The sequence below is a fragment of the Meles meles genome, chromosome 1 (genome assembly GCF_922984935.1).
Source record: "Meles meles chromosome 1, mMelMel3.1 paternal haplotype, whole genome shotgun sequence".
NCBI classification, from domain to species: Eukaryota; Metazoa; Chordata; class Mammalia; order Carnivora; family Mustelidae; genus Meles; species Meles meles.
Window position 1 is genome coordinate 145,421,120 of NC_060066.1, and position 21,200 is coordinate 145,442,319.

Genomic DNA, 21,200 nt, shown 5'->3' on the forward strand with positions numbered 1-21,200 from the left:
GCCAAAATCATGACCTGGGCTGAAATCAAGAGTTGGACACTAACCGACTGAGACACCCAGGCGCCCAAGCAAGTCAAATGAATTTTTTGATTTTTCAGTGGGTATAAAGTTATGTTTAAACTACACTATAGTCTATTGAGTGTGCAATAGTATTACATCTGAAAAATAATGTAAATACCTTAATTAAAAATTACTTCATTGCTAAAAATGCTAACCATCATCTGAGCTTTTCAGCAAGTTGTAATCTTTTTGCTGGGAAATGAGCTTGCCTTGATGTTGATGGCTGTGACTGATCAGGGTGGTGGTTGCTGGAGGTTGGGGAGGCGGTGGTGATTTCTTAAAACAATAACGTTTGCTGCACTGATGTACTCTTCCTTTCACAATTTGTCTATAGCATGCAATGTTGTTGTTTTTTTTTAATGTAAGCCTTTTTCTTTTAAAGATTTTATTTATTTATTTGACAGAGAGAGATCACAAGTAGGCAGAGAGGCAGGCAGAGAGAATGAGAGGGAAGCAGGCTCCCCACTGAGCAGAGAGCCCAATGCGGGACTCGATCCCAGGACCCTGGGATCATGACCAGAGCCGAAGGCAGTGGCTTAACCAACTGAGCCACCCAGGCACCCTGCAGTGTTGTTTAAATAGCATTTTACCTACAGTGGAACTTCTTCCAAAATTGGAGTCCATGCTCTCAAATCCTGCTGCTGCTAAATTGACTAAATTAATGTGATACTCTAAATCTTTTGTTGTCATTGCAACCATCTTCACAGCATCTTCACCAGGAGTAGATTCCATCTCAAGAAACCACTTTCTTTGCTCCTTCATAAGAAGCAATTCCCGTGGAAGTTTTACCATGACACAGCAGCCGTTCAGTCACATCCTCAGGTTCCACTTCTAATTCTAGTTCTCCTGCTAGCTAGGTCTACCTCAGCTGCAGTTACTCCTCCATGAAAGTCTTAAACCCCTCAACATCCTTCATAAGAGTGGGTATGAACCCTCTCGTTCCAAACTCCTCTGTTAATATTTTGATTTTTCCCATGAATCACAAATTTTTTTTTTTTAAGATTTTATTTATTTATTTGACAGACAGAGACCACAAGTAGGCAGAGAGGCAGGCAGAGAGAGAGGAGGAAGCAGGCTTCCCGCGGAGCAGAGAGCCCGGATGCGGGGCTCGATCCCGGGACCCTGGGATCACGACCTGAGCTGAAGGCAGAGGCTTTAACCCACTGAGCCACCCAGGCGCCACAAATCACAAATGTTCTTAATGACAACTAGAATAGTGAATCCTTCCCAGAGGTTTTCAGTTTCCTTTGTCCAGATCCTTCAGCAGAATCACTGTCTATGGCAACTATAGTCCTACTAAATATGTTTCTTAAACAATAAGAGTTGAAGTTTGGAATGACTCTTTGATCCCTGGGCTGCAAAATGGACCTTGTGTTAGCAGACATGAAAACAACATTCATGTCATTGTCCATCTCCATCAGAGTTCTCCAGTGACCAGGTACATTGTCAATGAACAGTCATATTTTGAAAGGAATCTTTCCTCAGTATTTCTCGACAGTGGGCTTAGAACATTCAGTAAACCATGTTGCAAACAGATGTGTCCTCATCCAGGCTTTGTTGTTCCATTTATAAAGCACAGGCAGAGTAGATTTAATGTAATTCTTAAGGGCCCTAGGATTTTCAGAATGGTCAATGAGAATTGGCTTCAACTTGAAGTAATTAGCTACTTTAGTCCCTAGTGAGAGACTGCATGTCTTATGAAGCCTTGAAGCCAGCCCTTGACTTCTTTCTAGGTATGCAAGTCCTAGATGGCACCTTTTTCCAATAGAAGCCTGTTTTGTCTATCTTGAAAATTTGTTCTGTAGCCACCTTCATTAATGATCTTAGCTAGATCTTCTAGATAACTCGCTACAGCTTCTACACAGCACTTGCTTGCTTCACTTTGCACTTTTTTTAAAAAAAAGGTTTTATTTATTTATTTGACAGAGAGATCACAAGTAGGCAGAAGTGGGGGGAGGGGGAGGCAGGGTCCCTGCCGAGCAGAGAGCCCGACGTGGGGCCCAATCCCAGGACCCTGAGATCATGACCTGACCAAAGGCAAAGAGAGGCCTAACCCACTGAGCCACCCAGGCACCCCACTTTTTTTTTTTTTTAATGGAGAAAACATCTTCCCTTAAACTTCATGAGCCAACCTCTGCTGCTTCAAACTTATTTTTGCAGCTTCCTCACTTCTCCCAACCATCACAGAATTTAAGGCCTTATGCTCTGGATTAGGTTATGGCTTAAGGGAATGTTGTGATTGGTTTGGTCTTCCATCCAGACCACTACAACTTTTTCCATATCAGCAATATAGCTGTTTTGCTTTTTTTTACAATCCATGTGTTCACTGGAACAGCACTTTTTATTTCCTTCAAGAACTTTTTGCTTTCACAACTTGGCTGTTTGACATAAGAAGCCTAGCTTTTGACCTATCTCAGCTTTTGACATACTTTCCTCACTAAGCTTAATCGTTTTTAGCTTTTGATTCGAAGTGAGAGATGTGTGACTCTTCCTTTCACTTGAACACTTAGAGGCCATTGTAGAGTTATTAATTTGTGTTTTTTTATTATTATTAATTTATTTTAATTTCAATGTTGTTGTGTCTCAGGGAATAGGGAGGCCAAGAAGAGGGATGGAGACAGGGAAACAGCCAGTGGGTGGAGCAGTCAGAACACACACATTTATGGGTTGTTTGCCATCTTAAATGGGCATGGTTTGTTGCACCCTAAAACTCTTACAAGAGTAACATGAAAAATCTCTGATAACAAATCAGAACAAATAATGAAAATGTTTGGTGTATTGTGAGAATTACCAAAATGTGACACAGAGACATAAAGTGAGCAAATGCTTTTGGGGTAATGGTGCTGATAGACTTGCTTGATGCAGGGTTGCCAAAAACTTTAAATCTGTAAAAAAAAAAATGCAGTATCTGTGAAGCACAATAAAATGAGATATACCCCTACCAAGACTAAATAATGAAATTTTTTGAAGGTGGAGACCAGCTCTTTTCTATCTCCCACAGTGCTAAAAATTGTTGTGAATAAATGATACCTGCCTTTCAAAAACTTAAAATTTAAATAGGAAATATATACATATGAAATATATATTCTATTTCATATAAATAGGTTTAGAGTTACTGGTTTAAGAATCACCAGATAAAATATCTCAAGAGATTGATTCAGTAGGTCTGGCATTGAGCCTAGGTGTGTTTTTTACCAACCGTGCTGAGAGATTTTGGTACAGTTGGTCAACATGAATTTGAGATTCATTGGAAAATAATAAATGATGTAAGGATTGATATGCCTGTGGCTTTATATAAGTAAGGAAGTTTTGTCAGTGTAGAATTTGGCTTTTCAGCTGAGTACAACTTACTTCTTACCTTCCTCCCACCACCTCTCCTCTGGCAGCAACTAGTTTGTTCTCTGTATTTAGAAGTCTGTTGTTTGTTTGTTCCTTTGCTCACTTGTTTTGTTTCTTAAATCCCACATATGACTGAAATAATAGAATATTTGTCTTTGACTTATTTCCCTTAGCATAATACCTTCTAGGTCCATCCACGTTGTTGCAGAGGACAGGATCTCATTTCTTTATGGCTGAGAAATATTCCATCATATATATAGAGAGAGAGGGAGGGAAAGTGGGAGAGAGGGGGAGACAGACACAGAAACACACCCACATCTCCTTTATCCCTTCAACTATGCATAGACACTTGGATAGCTTCCACATCTTGACTATCATAAATAATGCAATAAACATAGGGATGCATATCTTTTTGAATTAGTGTTTTCATTTTCTTAGGGTAAATACCCAGTAGTGGAATTGTTGGATCATATGACATTTCTAATTTTAATTTTTTTGAGGAAACTCCATACTGTTTTCCATAGCGAATAAACCAATTCACATTTTCACCAACAGGGCACAAATGTTCTCCATATCCTTGTCAAAGTAAATTTGTCTTTTTGATAGTAGCTGTTTTGATAAGTGATATCTCCTTGAGGTTTTGATTTGCATTTTCCCGGTGGTTAATAATGTTGAGGATCTTTTTATGTGCCTGTTGGCTATTTGTATGTCTTCTTTGGAAAAATATCTATTCAGGCCTTTGCCCTTTTTTAATTGGACTATTTGTGTTTTGGGTTTTTGTATATTTTTTATATATTTTGGATATTAACTCCTTCTTGGATGTTTCATTCACAAAGATCTCCCATTCAATAGGTGTTTCATTTTGTTGATGGTTTCCTTCACTATGCAAAGGCTTTTTATTTTGTTGTAGTCCCAATAGTTTATTTTTGCTTTTATTTCCCTTGCCTATGGAGGCATATCTAGAAAAACGTTGCTAAGGCTGATCTTAGATTACTAGCCATGTTTTCTTCTAGAATACTTCTGGTTTCAGGTCTCACATTTAGAGCTTTAATTCATTTTCATATATGGGTTGAGAAAGTGGTCCAATTTCATTCTTTTGCATGTAGCTGTCTTATTTTCCCATTTAACATTTGTTGAAGAGATTTTCCCCATTGTATATTCTTGCCACCTCTGTTGTAGATTAATTGACATAAAAATGTGGGTTTATTTCTGGCCTTTCTATTCTGTACCATTGAACTTTGTGGGGTTTTTTTGTGCCAGTACCATACTGTTTTGATTATTATAGCTTTGTGAAGTATATTTTGAAATCTGGAATTTTGATCCTTCCAACTTTGTTCATTATACCATAAGGAGTTTAGTATTATTTATTCTAGGTCTGTTTAAAAAAACAACAACTGTTGCTTGTATCTTGAAAAGGATTGCATTAAATCTGTAGATGGCTTTGGGTAGTATGGACATTTTAACAATATTAATTCTTCCAATAGCTTTCCATTTGTGTCATGTTCAGTTTCTTTCATAAATGTTTTATAGTTTATAGAATACAAGGCTTTCACCTCCTTGGTTAATTTTATTCCTAGGTATTTTTTTTTTTTTGATTCTTGGTGCAATCATAAATGGAATTATTTCTTAATTTCTCTTTCTGCTACTTCATTATTAGTATTGAAATGCAACAGGTTTCAGTATATTAACTTTGTGTCCTGCAACTTTACTGAACTCATTTATCAGTTCAAGTTTTTTGGTGCAGTCTTTAGGGTTTTTATTTATAGTATCATGTCATATGAAAATAGTAACAGTTTTACTTCTTCCTTACCAATTTGGATGCCCTTTATTTCTTGTTTGATTGCTACAGCCAGGACTTCTAATACTATCTTGAATTAAAGTGGTAAGTGTGGACATCCTTATTTCTGAACGTAGAGGAAAAATTCTGTTTTTCACCATTGAGAATGATCTTAATTGTGGGTTTTATCATATATTGCCTATATAATGTTGAGGTACATTACCTCTAACCCTACTTTGAGAGTTTTTATCATGAATGGATAATACATTTTGTCAAAAGAATTTTCTGCATCTGTGGTACCTGGGTGGCTCAGTGGGTTAAGCTTCTGCCTTCTGTTCAGGTCATGATCTCAGGATCCTGGGATTGAGCCCCACATCGGGCTCTCTACTCAGCAGGGAGCCCGTTTCCCCTCTCTCTGCCTGCCTCTCTGCCTGCTTGTGATCTCTCTCTCTGTCAAATAAATAAAATCATTAAAAAAAAGAATTTTCTGCATCTATTGTTATGATCATATGACTTTTATCTTTCATTGTGTTTACTGTCGTGTACCATGTTGGTATGTGGATATTGAACCATCCTTGCATCCCTGGAATAAATCCCGCTTGCTCTTAGTGGATAATTCTTTTTTTTTTTAAAGACTTTATTTATTTGAGAGGGAGAGAGATCACAAGTAGGTAGAGAGGCAAGAGAGAGGGGGAAGCAGGCTCCTCACTGAGCAGAGAGCCCGATGCGGGGCTCTATCCCAGGACCCTGAGATCATGATCTGAGACAAAGGCAGAGGCTTAACCACTGAGCCACCCAGGCGCCCCAGTGGATGATTCTTTTAATATGTTTTTGAATCTACAACAATATATTGTTGAATATTGGTTTGCTAATATTTTCTTGGCTTATTGTTTTCCCTTTTTTGTATTGTCTTTGTCTTGTTTTGGTGTTAGGATCTCACATAATCAATGTGGTTTTTCTTCCTCTTTTTTTTTTTTTTTTTTTGTAAGGGGTGGGGAAGACTTTGAGAATAGGTATTATCTCTTTTTTCAATGTTTGGTAGAATTGACCTGTGACTACATCTGGTTTTGGACTTTTGTTTGTTGGGAGATTTTAGATTATAAATTCAATTTTGTTGCTATTAATTGGCCTGATCAGATTTTTTATTTCTTCCTAATTTCATTTTGGGGGGTTCTATATTTCTAGGAATTTATCCACTTCTTTTAGGTTGTCCAAGTTGCATATAGTTTTTTGGTAGTAGTTTATTATACTCTTCTGTATTTCTGTGGAGTTGACTTTTCTATTTCTGATTTGAGTCCTGTCTTCTTGACGGATTTGGCTAAAGTTTTCTTACCTTTATCTTTTCAAAGAAATAGTTGTTTCACTGATATTTTCTTTTTTTTTTTAAATTTCATTTATTAATTGGATCTTTATTTTCTTCTAACTTTGAGCTTTTTTTCCTAGTTCCTTTCTATATAAGGTGGGAGTGTCTATTTGAGATCTGTCTTGTTTCCTGAGGTAGTCCTATATGTCTATAAACTTCCCTCCTACTACTGCTTTTGCTGTGTCCCATAGATTTTGGACCATTCTATTTTCATATTTGTCTCTGTATATTATCTGTTTCCTCTTTCTTTGTCAACCCATTTGTTATTGTTCAGTAGCATGCTGTTTAGCCTCCATGTGTTTGGTTTTTCCTTTTTTTTTTCCTGGTAATTAATTTCTGGTTTCATTCCATTGTGATTGGAAAATATGCTTAATATGATTTCGGTTTTCTTGAATTTATTAAGACTTGTTTTGTGGTCTAACATGTGATTTATCTTGGAGAATGTTCCATATGTGTTTGAAAAGAATGTGTATTCTGTGGTTTGGGATGAAATGTCATATATATATGTGTGCGTATATATATATATATAATTTTTAAAAAAATATATATCTGTTAAGTCCATCTAGTCTGATGTGTCATTGAAAGCCACTGTTTCCTTGTTGATTTTATGTCTGGATGATTTATCCATTGATGCATGTGGGGTTTAAAGTCCTCTACCATTATGTATTGCTGTCCATTTTTTCCTTTAGGCCTGTTAATATTTGCTTTATGTAGTTAGGTACTCGATGTTGGCTGCATAATAGATATTTACAACTGTTGAATCCTCTCATTGGATTCAGTGATCCTTTTATCATTATGTATTCTCACCTTAGTCTCTTTTTTTTAAATTAAATTTTTTTTTCAATGTTCCAAAATTCATTGTTTATGACCATACCCAGAGCTCTATGCAATACATGCCCTCCATAATACCCACCACCAGGTTCACCCAACACCCCCCCCAACCCTCTGTTTGTATCTCAGAGTCCACAGTTTTATTTTAAAGTCTATTAGGTCTGATATAAGTATTGATAACACACCTTTTTTTTTTAAAGGTTTCATTTATTTAACAGAAAAAGAGAGAGTAGCAGAGGGAGAGGGTGAAGCAGTTTCTCTGCTAAGCAGGGAGCCTGACATGGAACTTGATCCCAGGACCCTGGGATCATGACCCAAGCTGAAGGCAGGCACTTAACCAACTGCGCCACCCAGGTGCCTGCACCCTTCCCCCCCCCTTCCATTTTTTCATCCTGTTATTTTTTCCTCTGCTATTTTTTTCACCCTGTTACTTTCAGTCTGTATGTGTATTTAGGTCTGAAATGAATCTCTTGCAGGAACGTACTGATGGGTCTTGTTTTTTGATGGGTCTTTTTTTTTTTAAACTGTTTTGTCTAGGTCTTTTGGAATATTTAGACCTCTTACATTTAAAGAAATTTTAAAAGAAGATTTATAAGGGAAAGCTTGTGCACAGGTGGGAGGGGCAGAGGGAGTAGGTGAGAGATAGTCTTAAGCAGACTCTGTGTTTAGCATGAAGGCTGACACAGGGCTCAATTTCACACTGAGATCACAACATGAGGCAAAACCAAGAGTTGCACATTTAACTAACTGTACCCCCAGGTACCCCTTTAGTAATTATTGGTAGGTATCTACTTATAGCCATTTTGTGTTCTGATTTTTTAGGTAGATTTTGTTTCTCTTCTTCTCTTGCTCTCTGTAATGGATGACTTTTTTAGTGTTTTGCTTTATCATTTTTTTGTGTATCGTGAGTTTTGGTTTGTGGTTACCAAGAGGTTCATATATAATATTTTAAGTATACAGCTGTCTGTAATAAGTTGATGGTCAGTTATGTTCAAACACATTTTATATGAACTTCATTTTTAGTCCCTCCCATGTATATGTGGTCATATTTTATATCTATTTTGTGAGTCCCATTAACTACTTTTTTTAGATATAATTGATGTTACTACTTTTGTCTTTTAACCTTCATACTAGCTTTATAAGTGATTGCTCTACTACCTTTATTGTGTTTCCTTTCACTCATGAAATTTTTTCATTTTTTCTTCTAATATGGCCTTTTTCTTCACTTAAGGGAGTGACTTTAACATTTCTTGTAACTGTGGTGATAAATTTCTTTAACTTTTGTTTGGGAAACTCTCCCTCTCCTTCAATTCTGAATGATAACTTTGCCAGGTAGAGTATTCTTGGAGGTTTTTCCCTTGCCATGCTTTCAGTAATATCATGCCAGTCCCTTCTGGCCTCCAGAGTTTCTGCTGAAAAATGCGCTGGTTGCTTTAACCTTTGTATGTAACAAATTCTTTTTGCTGCTTTTAAAATTCTTTAATCTTTAACATTTTAATTATTATTGTCTTGTGGCCATCCTTGAGTTCTTCTTACTTGGAACTCTATGATTCTTGAACCTGAATGTTTGTTTCCTTCCTAGGTTAGGCACATTCTCAGCTATTGTTTCTACAAGTTTTCTGTCATCCTCTCTGGACCCCTAGAATGTGAATGCTTCTTCATTGGATATCCAAGACAACAACCCTTAAGCTATCCTCTCATTTGGAGCATATTCCTCTTTGTCATTTGTTTGACTTTGTGTTTGTTTCTATGAATTAGATGGAAGAGCTACTTCTAAACTTGAAGTGATCTTTTTGTATGATCATCCCCTGTGTACAATGTAGCACTTAGTGATTTTGTGTGGCTGGAACTGTGGCTGTCCTATAGGTTAGGACAACCCTGTTTGATGGTCAGAGGGGAAGTGGGCATGGTCTGGGACAGTCCAAGGCTTTTTGCAGAGGATGCCTTAGCAGGACAGCTGATGTTTAAAGAAGGTGGGGGGTCTTGGGGCATCAGGTGCAGGGGTACCTGGCAGGGTGGCTGGAGCAGAGGCAGGAGAAGGCCAGGGTGTCCCAAGGTGTTTTGCTTGGGGGATACCCTGGCAAATCACCTGGAGCCAAAGCAGTGCAGGCACAGAGTATTTTAGGGTGTTTTGCACCTGTGTCATTTTAGTGAGATAGCTGGAACTGTAGTAAGTATTGGCCAGGGATGTCCTGTGTCGATTGTACAGAATATGCATTGGTGGGATGGTTGGGGCTGGTATGGGCTAGGAGCCCAGAGCTTACTGAGGTAGTAGGCTGGCTTGGGCACTCACCCAGACCCTCTTCCCATTCATGCTATCAAGGCAGAAAGGGAAGGTAAACCATAGGGCTCTCCAGCCCTTCTGATCCAAAGAGTTCCAGCAGCTCTCCCAGTGTCTGACAAAGTTCAAGGACTGATCTTATATATTCTAGTCGGTTTTTTAAACAGTTGCTTTTTCCCTCCTGTGCCCCAAGACAGAAAAATCTGCTCACGGTCTCCTAGTATATATATATATATATATATTCTTCCCCACTGCAGTTAGCAGCATCAAGGGTGGGGATTTCCTTTGTTACTTTGTCTCTCTCGCTGTTCTCTAGGTGGTATATTTATCTTCTGTTGTGTAAAAGCTGTTCAGTCAGTCCTCAGTTCTTCAGGAGGAATTTTTTTTTTAAGTTATTTTTTTTTAAAGATTTTATTCATTTATTCATGAGAGACAGAGAGAGAGGCAGAGGCAGATGGAGAAGCAGGCTCCCTGCTCAAGCAGGGATCTAGATGTGGGACTAGATCCCAGGACCCTGGGATCGTGGCCTGGGCCGAAGGCAGAGGCTTAACCCACTGAGACACCCAGGTGCCCAGGAGGAATTATTCTATAAAGAGGTATAGATTTGGTGTGTCTATGGATCAGGTGATTTCTGCGTTTTCCTATATCACCATCTTGTACCCTCCCTCCTCAGATGAAAACAATTTAGATTAAGAATAGCAAATACCCACTTCACAGCACTCATGATAGCACATACCCTCCCCAATGTCCATAACCCCCTCCCCCTCTCCCAACCCCACCTCCCCCCAGCAACCCCCAGTTTGTTTTGTGAGATTAAGAGTCATTTATGGTTTGTCTCCCTCCCAATCCCATCTTGTTTCATTTATTCTTCTCCTATCCCCCTAACCCCCATGTTGCATCTCCATGTCCTCATATCAGGGAGATCATATGATAGTTGTCTTTCTCTGATTGACTTATTTCACTAAGCATGATACCCTCTAGTTCCATCCATGTCGTCGCAAATGGCAAGATTTCATTTCTTTTGATGGCTGCATAGTATTCCATTTTGTATATATACCACATCTTCTTTATCCATTCACTGTTGATGGACATCTAGGTTCTTTCCATAGTTTTGCTATTGTAGACATTGCTGCTATAAACATTCAGGTACACATGCCCCTTCGGATCACTGCGTTTGTATCTTTAGGGTAAATACCCAGTAGTGCAATTGCTGGGTCATAGGGTAGTTCTATTTTCAACATTTTGAGGAACCTCCATGCTGAAAACAACCTGAGGGTTTTGAAGGGTCGGGGGTGGGAGGTTGGGGGAACCAGGTGGTGGGTAATAGGGAGGGCACGTGTTGCATGGAGCACTGGGTGTTGTGCAAAAACAATGAATACTGTTACGCTGAAAAAAAATAAACTTAGACACCTCAAAAAAAAAAAAAAAAAGAATAGCAAATACCTGGTATGCAAGCCACCATACTCCTCTCCTGTCAAATTTTGTTCTTGGAAAACTTTCCCTTCAGTCTCTAGATTGCCATTACTAATAGGTTAGAATTAGTGTGTGGTAAACAATCTCTTTGCTAGCTCTGATTATCCTACAGTGAAAGGGCAAGGAGGAAGAGACTGAACAAAGACTTTGAGTAGGAATATTTCCATGTTTGGCGGGCAAGTAGAACAATTTGGGCTACTCTGTTAAACTCAATTTTAAAATTAAGGGGAGGCATGATTGTGAAAACAGGTGAGATTATGGAATATCCAGAATGTCATACTGAAGTACTTGCATTTTATTCTGTATGTATGTAATGGGTTTACATGGCAGAAAGTGTGTGGGGAAGGTTATTCCATAGTAGTATGTATAATAGTCTAGAGGAGAAATGGAGACCCGTATGGACTAATCCAGGTCTAACAATTTGAGATTTATAGTTTGGATTAGGATGATGGTATAACCTTAACACTAGGAAGTGTTTAATAAATATTAATTAATGGAAAGAAAGAGGCAGAACAGCAGTCTTCTCTGGCAGAACAGAGAAGCCACCCAAAGGAAAATGTGAGATTAGTTATGGGGGGGGGTGAGAGAAGTCCCCCAAAAGTTCTTAAACTGGTCACCAGAAAAAAAATGACTAGAGTCTAGAAGGAGAAATGAGTTTTGGGGGAAAAATGATTAAGATTATAGAATTATGGTCATTGAATTGAAGAGTTCTTTCTTCATCATTTTTTACAGGTAGAAAAACAGTTTGAGATGTTTTTAGTGACACAGACCTAGTTATAATAGAGCCAAGAGGAGAACCAAAATCATTTTGATTTTTCTAATATATTAATGCTGCTTTCTCCAAAATAGGAGATGAACTATGACAGAAAGTGCAGGTAAAAATACTCTTAATGCTCAGGAGGGGATAAGGACTTATACAAAAGATTTGAAATTTACCTATTTCGAGGTGATCATTTAGTTTCTCTATTACTAGAATATAGCTCCTATTTTATAATAGGCGAGGCAGTGATAAAATGGGATCGGATGTGTAAAACAGATTCACTTTATAACTATTTTGCTGTAGTGCTATTGAGGAAAGCTTGTACTTGTAAAGCTGAGCTTCCTTTAGTGCTGATACTTAGACAATTATAAAATTTTGACAAAGTCCTAAAAAGAGTAATAAATTGGCCAAAGTATAAAAGTTTTAACTGAACTATCTCAATTTTTGTAATAATTAATGTGTCTAATGAGAGAAAAAAACCTTTACTGAAGCTTTAGAACATTTGCACATATATAAAATAAGACTAATATTTGGCTAAGGAAGTAAATACTTTAAACAGACTCATCCTTGTTGAAGACTGGCTCACCAAAATTCATCACTCAAGTTTTGACTATTCCCATAAAATAAGACCATTTAAGTGATTTGTTCAACATTTTGAGTTAATTTATCCTTACAGCCATAAACCACTATCCTTTAACTGTAATGTTGGATTAAACCTATCATGTAACATAATTGTATATCAGGGGGTTAAACTCCCAACACAGGTCAGTCAACTTGTGCTAAGAGATGACCTATCTAGCCTGCATGATATTAAAAAAAAAAAAAACTTTTGTATTTGACTTATTTTAGTGTTGTTTCTTTACTGCCTAGTTGCTTGGGGGCCTCACCATACCCTACTGTTATTACCTATTTCTTTCCTCAGTTGAGTTACCAATCTAGCCTTTGAAAACATTTAAGTTTAAAACTCCTCTTCTACACAGAGCCCTGGCTCCTGGCCATATGTTATCTAGGTCAATCCATATGGGCAGAAATATCTTAGAACTGTTCTATACGTGTCGAACCCTATGTTCATATATGTAAACAGTCTTTTCTCTTGGATAGTATGAGGCAAGAAAATATATAATAAAAAAAAGAGACAAAATGAGCATATTTGATCATGTTCCATAAAATGGCATGTGTTTTCCGACAGGTAACCTTTGATGTAACTTGGTCTCCAAAGTACAAAGACAGGTGCTATAATTATGCCGGAATTGCAGATGCTTGTGACTTTCTCTTTGTGATGTCTTATGATGAACAAAGTCAGGCCTTGTCAGAATGTACTGCAGCAGCCAATGCTCCCTACAAGGAGACATTAACTGGTAAGAATCCACAAATGATCACTTAAACAATAAGATTATTATTTCTAAGTCATTTGTATACCTTTTCCATTTATAAAGCTGCCTTGAAACATAAATATCACTTAATCTGGAGAACTTCCAAGTTTATACATTCTAAAGTTTTCACTTAGTTCTTTTAAAAATCTTGTGGGACAGGTATATTATTAATCCTCTATGATAGATCAGATGATGAGTGTTAAGTTCTCATTGCACTGCTATTCAAGCAGTTGACTACTAACTTCAACATTCTTCCCCCAGAATGACATGAAGGAGATCTTTGCTTATCTAGAATTTGACAGGATATTTTTGTTGAAATAACCAAATAGCAAAGATAGTTATAATGTGAGTACCTACTATGCATGATTGATAGAGGATTGTCTTACTTGGCATTTATTAATGCTCATGTTATATTAAAATTAATTCTTAATTAAAAATTAAGAATTCTAATTCTGTTAGAATTAAGAGTACTTCTGTCATTCATATGATGTGGGTTTTGCATTAGTATCCCATCAGCCAACTGAATAAAAGATTGCTTGCTATCTTTTGAAGTCAAGTGAAATTTTCTGGGATAATTGGCCCTGATTTAAGTATTGACTAACAAATAAAAACCTTTTAATTTAGAGATAAAAATCTTAAAGCCTAGCCTCATCACATCCAAATTAACAGTCTAATCATATGCATATGTTATTTAAAAATTTAAAAATTCTAATTATAAAGCAATTATTTAACCCAGTGTTCCCAAACTGTGTTTCATAAAGGAGATAACTGTGGTCTATCAATACAAGGCTCATTATCAAGTATGTTTGAGATTTGGATATTTAGCATATATTTATTTAAAGGCTCTGAAAAATAGCAAATTTAGTTAATCTTGGAACATTCTTGGTGGAAAAACAAATTTACACTGAGCACAAAAGGGAATGACCAGGAATTTTTTCATCTTTCTCTTTGTTGACTAGAATAAAAGGGGTGCATTTCTTGTCCCTGTCTGTAATTATACTTCTAGAAAGCACAAGTGTTCCATGCTTTAGAAATATACTACAAAAAGTTCTGGGAGGTGCTTGGGCAGCTCAGCCGGTTAAGTGTCTGCCTTTGGCTCAGGTCATGATCCCGGGGTCTTGGGATTGAGCTCAGCAGGGAGCTGCTTCTCCCTCTCCTGCTCCCCCTGCTAAATAAATAAAATCTTTAAAAAAAAATTATTTGGCAGAGATAACAAGTAGGTAGAAAGGCAGAGAGAGAAAGGTGGAAGCATGCTCCCTGCTGAGCAGAGAGCCTGACTCAGGGCTTGATCCCAGGACCCTGAGATCATGACCTGAGCCAAAGACAGAGGCTTAATCCACTGAGTCACCCAGGCACCCCCCTGCCAAATAAATTAATTAAATCTTTAAAAAAAAATTCTGAGACTATCCCTGCCAGAGAGTTTAAGAACTTTTCTGAATCTAGAATACCAAATATATCTTAGCACCTAATAAACACAATTAGTTTGCTTTCCTGAAATGTCATTCTTCCTAGAATTAAATTTTGTGAAATTTTTGCTTCAGTTTGACCTTTTGAATATTTTCTATTATTCAAAAAGAAATAATTTAGCAAATGATACAGAGTTTATAGTTCTTAAGGGATAATGTTTAGAATGTCATGTTAGGGAAACACTATTAGTATTTTGCATTAAATGTACCTGGTTTTTCAGACTTCAATTCTGAATGGTTGCATAGCTTGTATAAACCCATTAGTAGAATATAAAAAGAAAAACATGTTTTTTCTGTCCCAATTTGATTAGGCTACGATGACTACATCAAGATAGGCATTAACCCTAAGAAGCTTGTAATGGGTGTTCCCTGGTATGGTTATGATTATACCTGTCTAAATCTACTGGAGGTAAGTAAGGATTATTTCTTATATAATTTTTTTCTTCCTATTCTTTAAAGCCTGTTTCAAGTTTGAGACTAAAAAGTAGAGTTTATTTTTTAATTATTTAATCCCATGGAAGTTTGAGTATTATATATTTCCTTTCAATAGTGAAATTTAACTTTTATACTGTATAGTCCATCTGTTTAGAGTATACATTTTATTTCTAATATAGTTTTTCTTATTTGGTTCCTAAGATTTGTTTACACATATAACATGAACATTTTTGTATTTCTAGGATCGTGTTTGTACCATTCCAAAAGTCCCTTCCTGGAGGGATTCTTGTGGTATTACTTCAGGACATCAGGTGCCCTATAAAGTAATTATGAAGCAAGTAAATAGTTCTGTTTCTGGAAGCCACTGGGATAAAGATCAGCAGGCTTCTTATTATAATTACAAAGTAAGATTTTTCACAAATTATGAACTTTATTCTATCCACTTTCTTTTAGGGTACAATATACAGATTACTGTTTATATGAGTAAACTTGTCTAATCAGGACTTTACTTTGCTGGTGAGCAGTTCAAGTTATGATAATAATGGAACTGCTCTGCATGGGCCACTTGTCATATCACAAACAGAACTGCCTTAATAGTTGATAATTATCAACTGTGGCTTTGGACCAAAATAGGTTACTAGGTCTGTCAAAGTAGCCTAAGGATTCTGATGAGACTGTTTCATAGGGAGACATGATGCTGAGACTAAGAAATGCATTAGTGGAAAATGGTATAAACAGAAACTTAAAGAAATAGAGTACATGACCAGGGCAATTCTGTCAGGTAGTGTTCGATAAATAGGAACTGCTATACCAAAGAGGCAAAGAAAAGTTACATTTTTCATAAATGAGACTTTTCCATACTTCAAAAATCTAATTACAAACCATCTTAAAATTTACTTTAGATTTTGTCACTGTGAAAGGAGCCCTTAAATGTTATGATGTAAGTTGATTTCAGTATGAACTTACATTCTTTTAATCTGGTACCCATTTATGAAAAAAAACACTAAACATTTATATTTAATATTTTAACTGGTATACAGGCATGCACAGACATATCAATTACACAGAAAGCTTTGATGTAGAGCTTTCTAAATCTTGAAAATTACATACCTACTCATTAACTAGGCTTATAAGTTATATAACTAATTAAGATATTTATTAAATTAGGGTATATTATACTCCTGTCTTTGCCAAACAGTATAATAGTTTACACTCTTTTTGTAGTCCCTGACTTATTTTTACCTTGATGAAAAAAAAACACCTTCTTTAAAGTTTTAGAATTCAGGAAACATTTTGATAAGCCTTTGAAGGCCATTCATTTAATGACGTTTTAGACAACAATCTGGTTAAAAACTATTTTTCCTTTTATGAATTCCATAGCAAGCATCAAATTTCTTGCTGTGACTGAAGAGAATCATTCTGCTTTTTTTTGCTCTTTCATCATGCATTCAATATTCTTGAAAGCATATATATGCCATAATCATGCATATGTTAATCTTACATTTAACTCAGTTTTTCATCCTTCACTATTTTGAGGCATGTGAAATTTCTTAAAAGTATCAAAAAGGCTCAAAGTACTTGCCACAATAATGGCAAAATTCAGAGATCTAGGACTTTGGGTTTGCCCCTATCTGCAAAAATAAGTCCTACAGTTGCCTTTTAATAGTGAATCATAATTTAAAATTTTAAAGAATGTGAGATATGCTTGTAGTAAATGAGTCTACTTAAATACCCCACAGTTTATTCATTTACCAAGTGCCTAACGTCCTTTAATCATCTTAGGGGACTACACTAATTCCAGTGGTGCTACCATAAACAACCTATTACTGGTATCCACTGAGAACTGCCTTTGAAAGTGTCCCAGATGTTATATAAAAATCAGTAAATTATTTTAAATCACAGGCCATTCTATTTTTAAGTTCTTATCTTTTCTCCTTTTCCTTAACCCTTTTGCCTAGTTCTGTTCCCTTTCTCTTTTATCCCTTATCCAATAGCATACCTACCTTCTAAGAGAGATGGTGTTAGTACTAGATAGAGGCAGTTGATGCTGGGGAGGACTTTACAGGCTAGTTTATGGTTCTTAATTCTGTAAGACCTATTAAATGAGATATTTTCCCCACCCATTACCTTTTGATTTGGCAAATTCGTCATAAACAAAATCATCCCCTGAGCTCCTAACTAGGCAAATATCCGGGAACTGTAGAGAATACCAAAAAAAAAAAAAAAAAAGCATAAGCTAGTTTTAGAGGACCATAGCAGTGATCCTCCTTAACTATGTCTGTATATCTGAATTACCTATTGGGATAGTTAAACACAAAACAAAGACATATCCTAGGTTCCAGCCCTAGAATATTTTGATTAAGTAGGTTTCATGTGGGTCCCAGGAATTTGTATTTTGAAAAGCTCCATAAGTGACTCAGATGTACATCTTGGTTGCTAACCATTAGACCAAGGAAGAAATTTTAGGGCATGAAGGAACGAGAGCATGAGAATGATTTTAAATATAGTACAGACTATATTACGAAGCTCATTTGTGTAATCTCTGCTGTTATGAAAGTACCACAATCATATCTAGAAAGTATCACATACAGAACCATGAAAGCATAATGTACTGTGCCCTAAAATTTCTATTTACTTCATTGTATCCTTTTTGAATCATTGGATTTGATATTGTACTGAACAGTTTAATTTATTCTTATAGGATTCTTCTGGCCATTTTCATCAAGTGTGGTATGATGACCCTCAGAGCATTTCTTTAAAGGCGGCATACATACAAAAGCATAGCTTACGAGGCATTGGCATGTGGCACGCAAATTGTCTTGACTATTCTGGAGATGCTGTAGCCAAACAGCAAACTGAAGAAATGTGGAAAGTCTTAAAACCAAAGCTGTGACAGATAAACATCTGTCAAACTATTAAGATTTAGAAAAAATCAGTTTAAATCAGTTTCTTGAAGAGAATACAAATGTCATGTCACATATTTTAGTTATTCTACTTAAAAGCAGATAAAGAAATGCTTTGGTTGTTTAAAAACAAAGGTAAGAAGTCAACTTACTATATTACTCTTTTATGTTTAATACTATAACTAGGAAAAACTGTTTTCAGGATTTTATTATGCTAATTTAAAAATACGTACAATTTGAAGTGGAAATTATTTGCTCAGAATAAAATCTTTAAAAACCTAGACTTTGAGAATCACTTTGCTCTATACTTTTTGTTCAATAAATTTAAAACCTGCAATTTAGTATCTTTTAGGTTCATCAAGCTGATGCACTTAAACTAAACTCATTTAATTAAGTCTCCAAAAGGGGGAAAAAAGGATTAAAATAGGTAGTATTTTGAATTAGTATTTTTCACTGAAACTATTTTTATGAAGTTATAGCAGAAACTTTATTTACCCTTCTAGTTATTATTCCTTCATTTATGAACATCTATAATTTATTTCCTAGCTAGTTTATATTGGCATTTTACTTTTAATTTTCTAAGGACATTGGTTTCTCAATTATTTTCCCTGCACAATTAAAATTTTTTTAAATGTATAGAGGTCTCTGTTCTCTTCTTCAGGGTAATTAAGAATATTGTGTCACACTTATATTAGTTCCTATAAATACATTAAAAATTTGCTTCCTTGAATTCTGGTATTACATAAATCTGCCTTCCCTTGTATAGCCTTCAAATTGGAATAAAGGATGATCCAGTCATCTGTTGAGACTATTTCATTTTCTATTTACTCAGTTATTTATTACAGAGTAAAACCAACCATTTTCTATAGTATTAGCTGAATTACTACTGTCTATATTTCTAAAATTTTAAATTCTTAGATACTAATCTGTGTCATAGCCTGGATGTAAGTTCACTATCCCTATTTTATATTCCCAGATTGCTTTTAATTAAATACAATGAACAAACTTTCTCTATTTAAAAGAGAAAATTATATAGTACTATAAAATGTGTAATACTTAAAAGCTTCAAAAATAACCAAATAGCCACCACTTTGCTTTTTTACAATATTTCCTGAAACACTTTGTAAAACCCTCATGAAAAGTGAAAATATATAAAACTTATGATTGATATAAATTATTGCGTCAAGGAGAACAATGGTTAAATTTTTTGACAAATTATAAATTAACATACCTAATTGAGATTGTAAAGATGTGTTAATTTTCTTCTGTGCCAGTTCAGCTTTCAATGTGCATAAATCTGAAACTGCTTGCTTTCTCATCTATAAAAAGAATCACTTTTCAAAAATGAACTTTCATCTTACCCTTCTAAAATTGAGAGAGGCCTAACTGAATGCTGCTAGTGAAAAGAATCTAGACCTGCACTATTCAGTACAGTAGCTACCTGCCAAGTGTAGCTACTTATATTACATAAAATTTCATAATCAATTCCTTAGTTACACAACAAGCTACCCTTCCAAGTGCTCAATATCCTCACGTGGCTACTGGTTGCTGTATTAGTGCAGATACAGAACATTTCCATCATTGCAGAAAGTTCTAATTGGACAGTTCTGATTCTAGAACATAATTCATGTCATAGATCTGTTTTTGATAAAGAAGTGAACTTAGAGCTTTCATATATATATATATATATATGAAAATAATCACAGCATGAGATAACTACTCCCAGAACAGGTGAAAAAATAAAAATTAAATGGCGTTCAGTGCTTTGTCAGAGTTATTTACGGATGACTCTTAATATACGAAAATTACTTTTAAAGTATTAACACTCTACACTGATTCAGAAGGTCCTTTTCCTTTAATTCTTAGTGAAATTCTACTAATTTTACTTTGGCCTTGTTATAACCTTTACACCTTTTACACAGGGTTTAATTCTTGCATTTTTCTCACTCATGCTCTTGGTTGTTAAGATAATGATTTTAAGACAATCCTGACTATTCTTACACTAAATTAAATTTTGATGCCCAAAATTAAAACACTAAAATAATTTATTTCAAAATAAATGTTATCTGATTAGGAGAAATGCAAATTACCTTAACTTCTATTATGAGTTTCATTTTGTCAGTATCCAGTTTTCTCTTAAGCTGATCAATTGCATGCTGTACTTCAGTGATCTGGATGATGAGGTAATTCTGTGTGAAATACATAAAGACACCCTTATTTAGTAAAACATCTATTTTTATTGCCTTGTAAACTATGAAGTGATAATTCCAAAAAAGCCTATTGCATAAAATAAACTCATTGCTTGGAGTAAATTTCTTATGTCTTTTTCTTTTTAAAGATTTTATTTATTTATTTGACAGACAGAGATCACAAGTAGGCAGAGAGGCAGGCAGAGAGAGAGAGAGAGGAGGAAGCAGGCTCCCCGCTGAGCAGAGAGCCCAATGCGGACTCGATCCCAGGACTCTGGGATCATGACCTGAGCCGAAGGCAGAGGCTTTAACCCACTGAGCCACCCAGGTGCCCCAATTTCTTATGTCTTAAGGACCACATTCTCTTCTGTTCTACGACCTTTATTCATGTTTTATAAAAATAAGTAGATATCTGTACAAATTGCCATTAAATTAGCACCACAAAGTCAAGAACTATTACTACAAAAGGAATATACTAGGTTTAAGATACTAGGCTTTTGAAATTGTCATTATACTTTATTAGTTGAATCAGATTATTATTTCTTTAAAATACTTAATAATGGAATACTATATTATATATAAGAAGACTTTCTGGTTATTTTTGTTTAGAAAAGTTTTGAAGTATAGTGGTCCACAAAAACTTAAAAATTTTAAGCTGCCATTGTGAAAAAAATTGACAAAAAAATCAGCTATGCAAAATAAAAAATATCTGCTAAAATGAACAAACCATTACTTAAGCATATTTGAGTTTTACATTAGGTTTATCTAAAATGGTAAAATTTTACTCATAGAAACAGATTCCGGGGGTGGGTTGATAGAGAATAAGGGGAAATGGGTGAAGTTCTGAGGATATAATGCTATATAATATATAGCACTATATATAATATATATAATATATATAACTATATATATAACTATAGTTAACAATATTGTAGGGGTGCCTGGGTGGC

The 21,200-nt window shown here is 35.5% G+C and overlaps 2 protein-coding genes across 7 annotated transcripts in view; one reads left to right on the forward strand and one right to left on the reverse strand.

Annotated features, from left to right (window-relative positions):
- CTBS (chitobiase) overlaps positions 1-19,271 on the forward strand; it is a 70,234-nt gene extending 50,963 nt beyond the window's left edge. For all 6 annotated transcript variants that reach the window (XM_046019899.1, XM_046019891.1, XM_046019909.1 and 3 more), the window contains 4 exons: positions 13,074-13,242; positions 15,035-15,132; positions 15,401-15,562; positions 17,860-19,271. In XM_046019899.1, coding sequence (XP_045875855.1) covers positions 13,074-13,242; positions 15,035-15,132; positions 15,401-15,562; positions 17,860-18,051 — 621 coding nt within the window. In that variant the 3' untranslated portion in view covers positions 18,052-19,271. The remainder of the gene's footprint in view (positions 1-13,073; positions 13,243-15,034; positions 15,133-15,400; positions 15,563-17,859) is intronic.
- Positions 13,130-21,200, reverse strand: part of SPATA1 (spermatogenesis associated 1) — a 53,321-nt gene continuing 45,250 nt past the window's right edge. The window contains exons 13-15 of the mRNA XM_046019947.1: positions 20,152-20,250; positions 19,293-19,380; positions 13,130-13,222 (exon numbers count right to left, since the gene is read on the reverse strand). Coding sequence (XP_045875903.1) covers positions 13,194-13,222; positions 19,293-19,380; positions 20,152-20,250 — 216 coding nt within the window. The 3' untranslated portion in view covers positions 13,130-13,193. The remainder of the gene's footprint in view (positions 13,223-19,292; positions 19,381-20,151; positions 20,251-21,200) is intronic.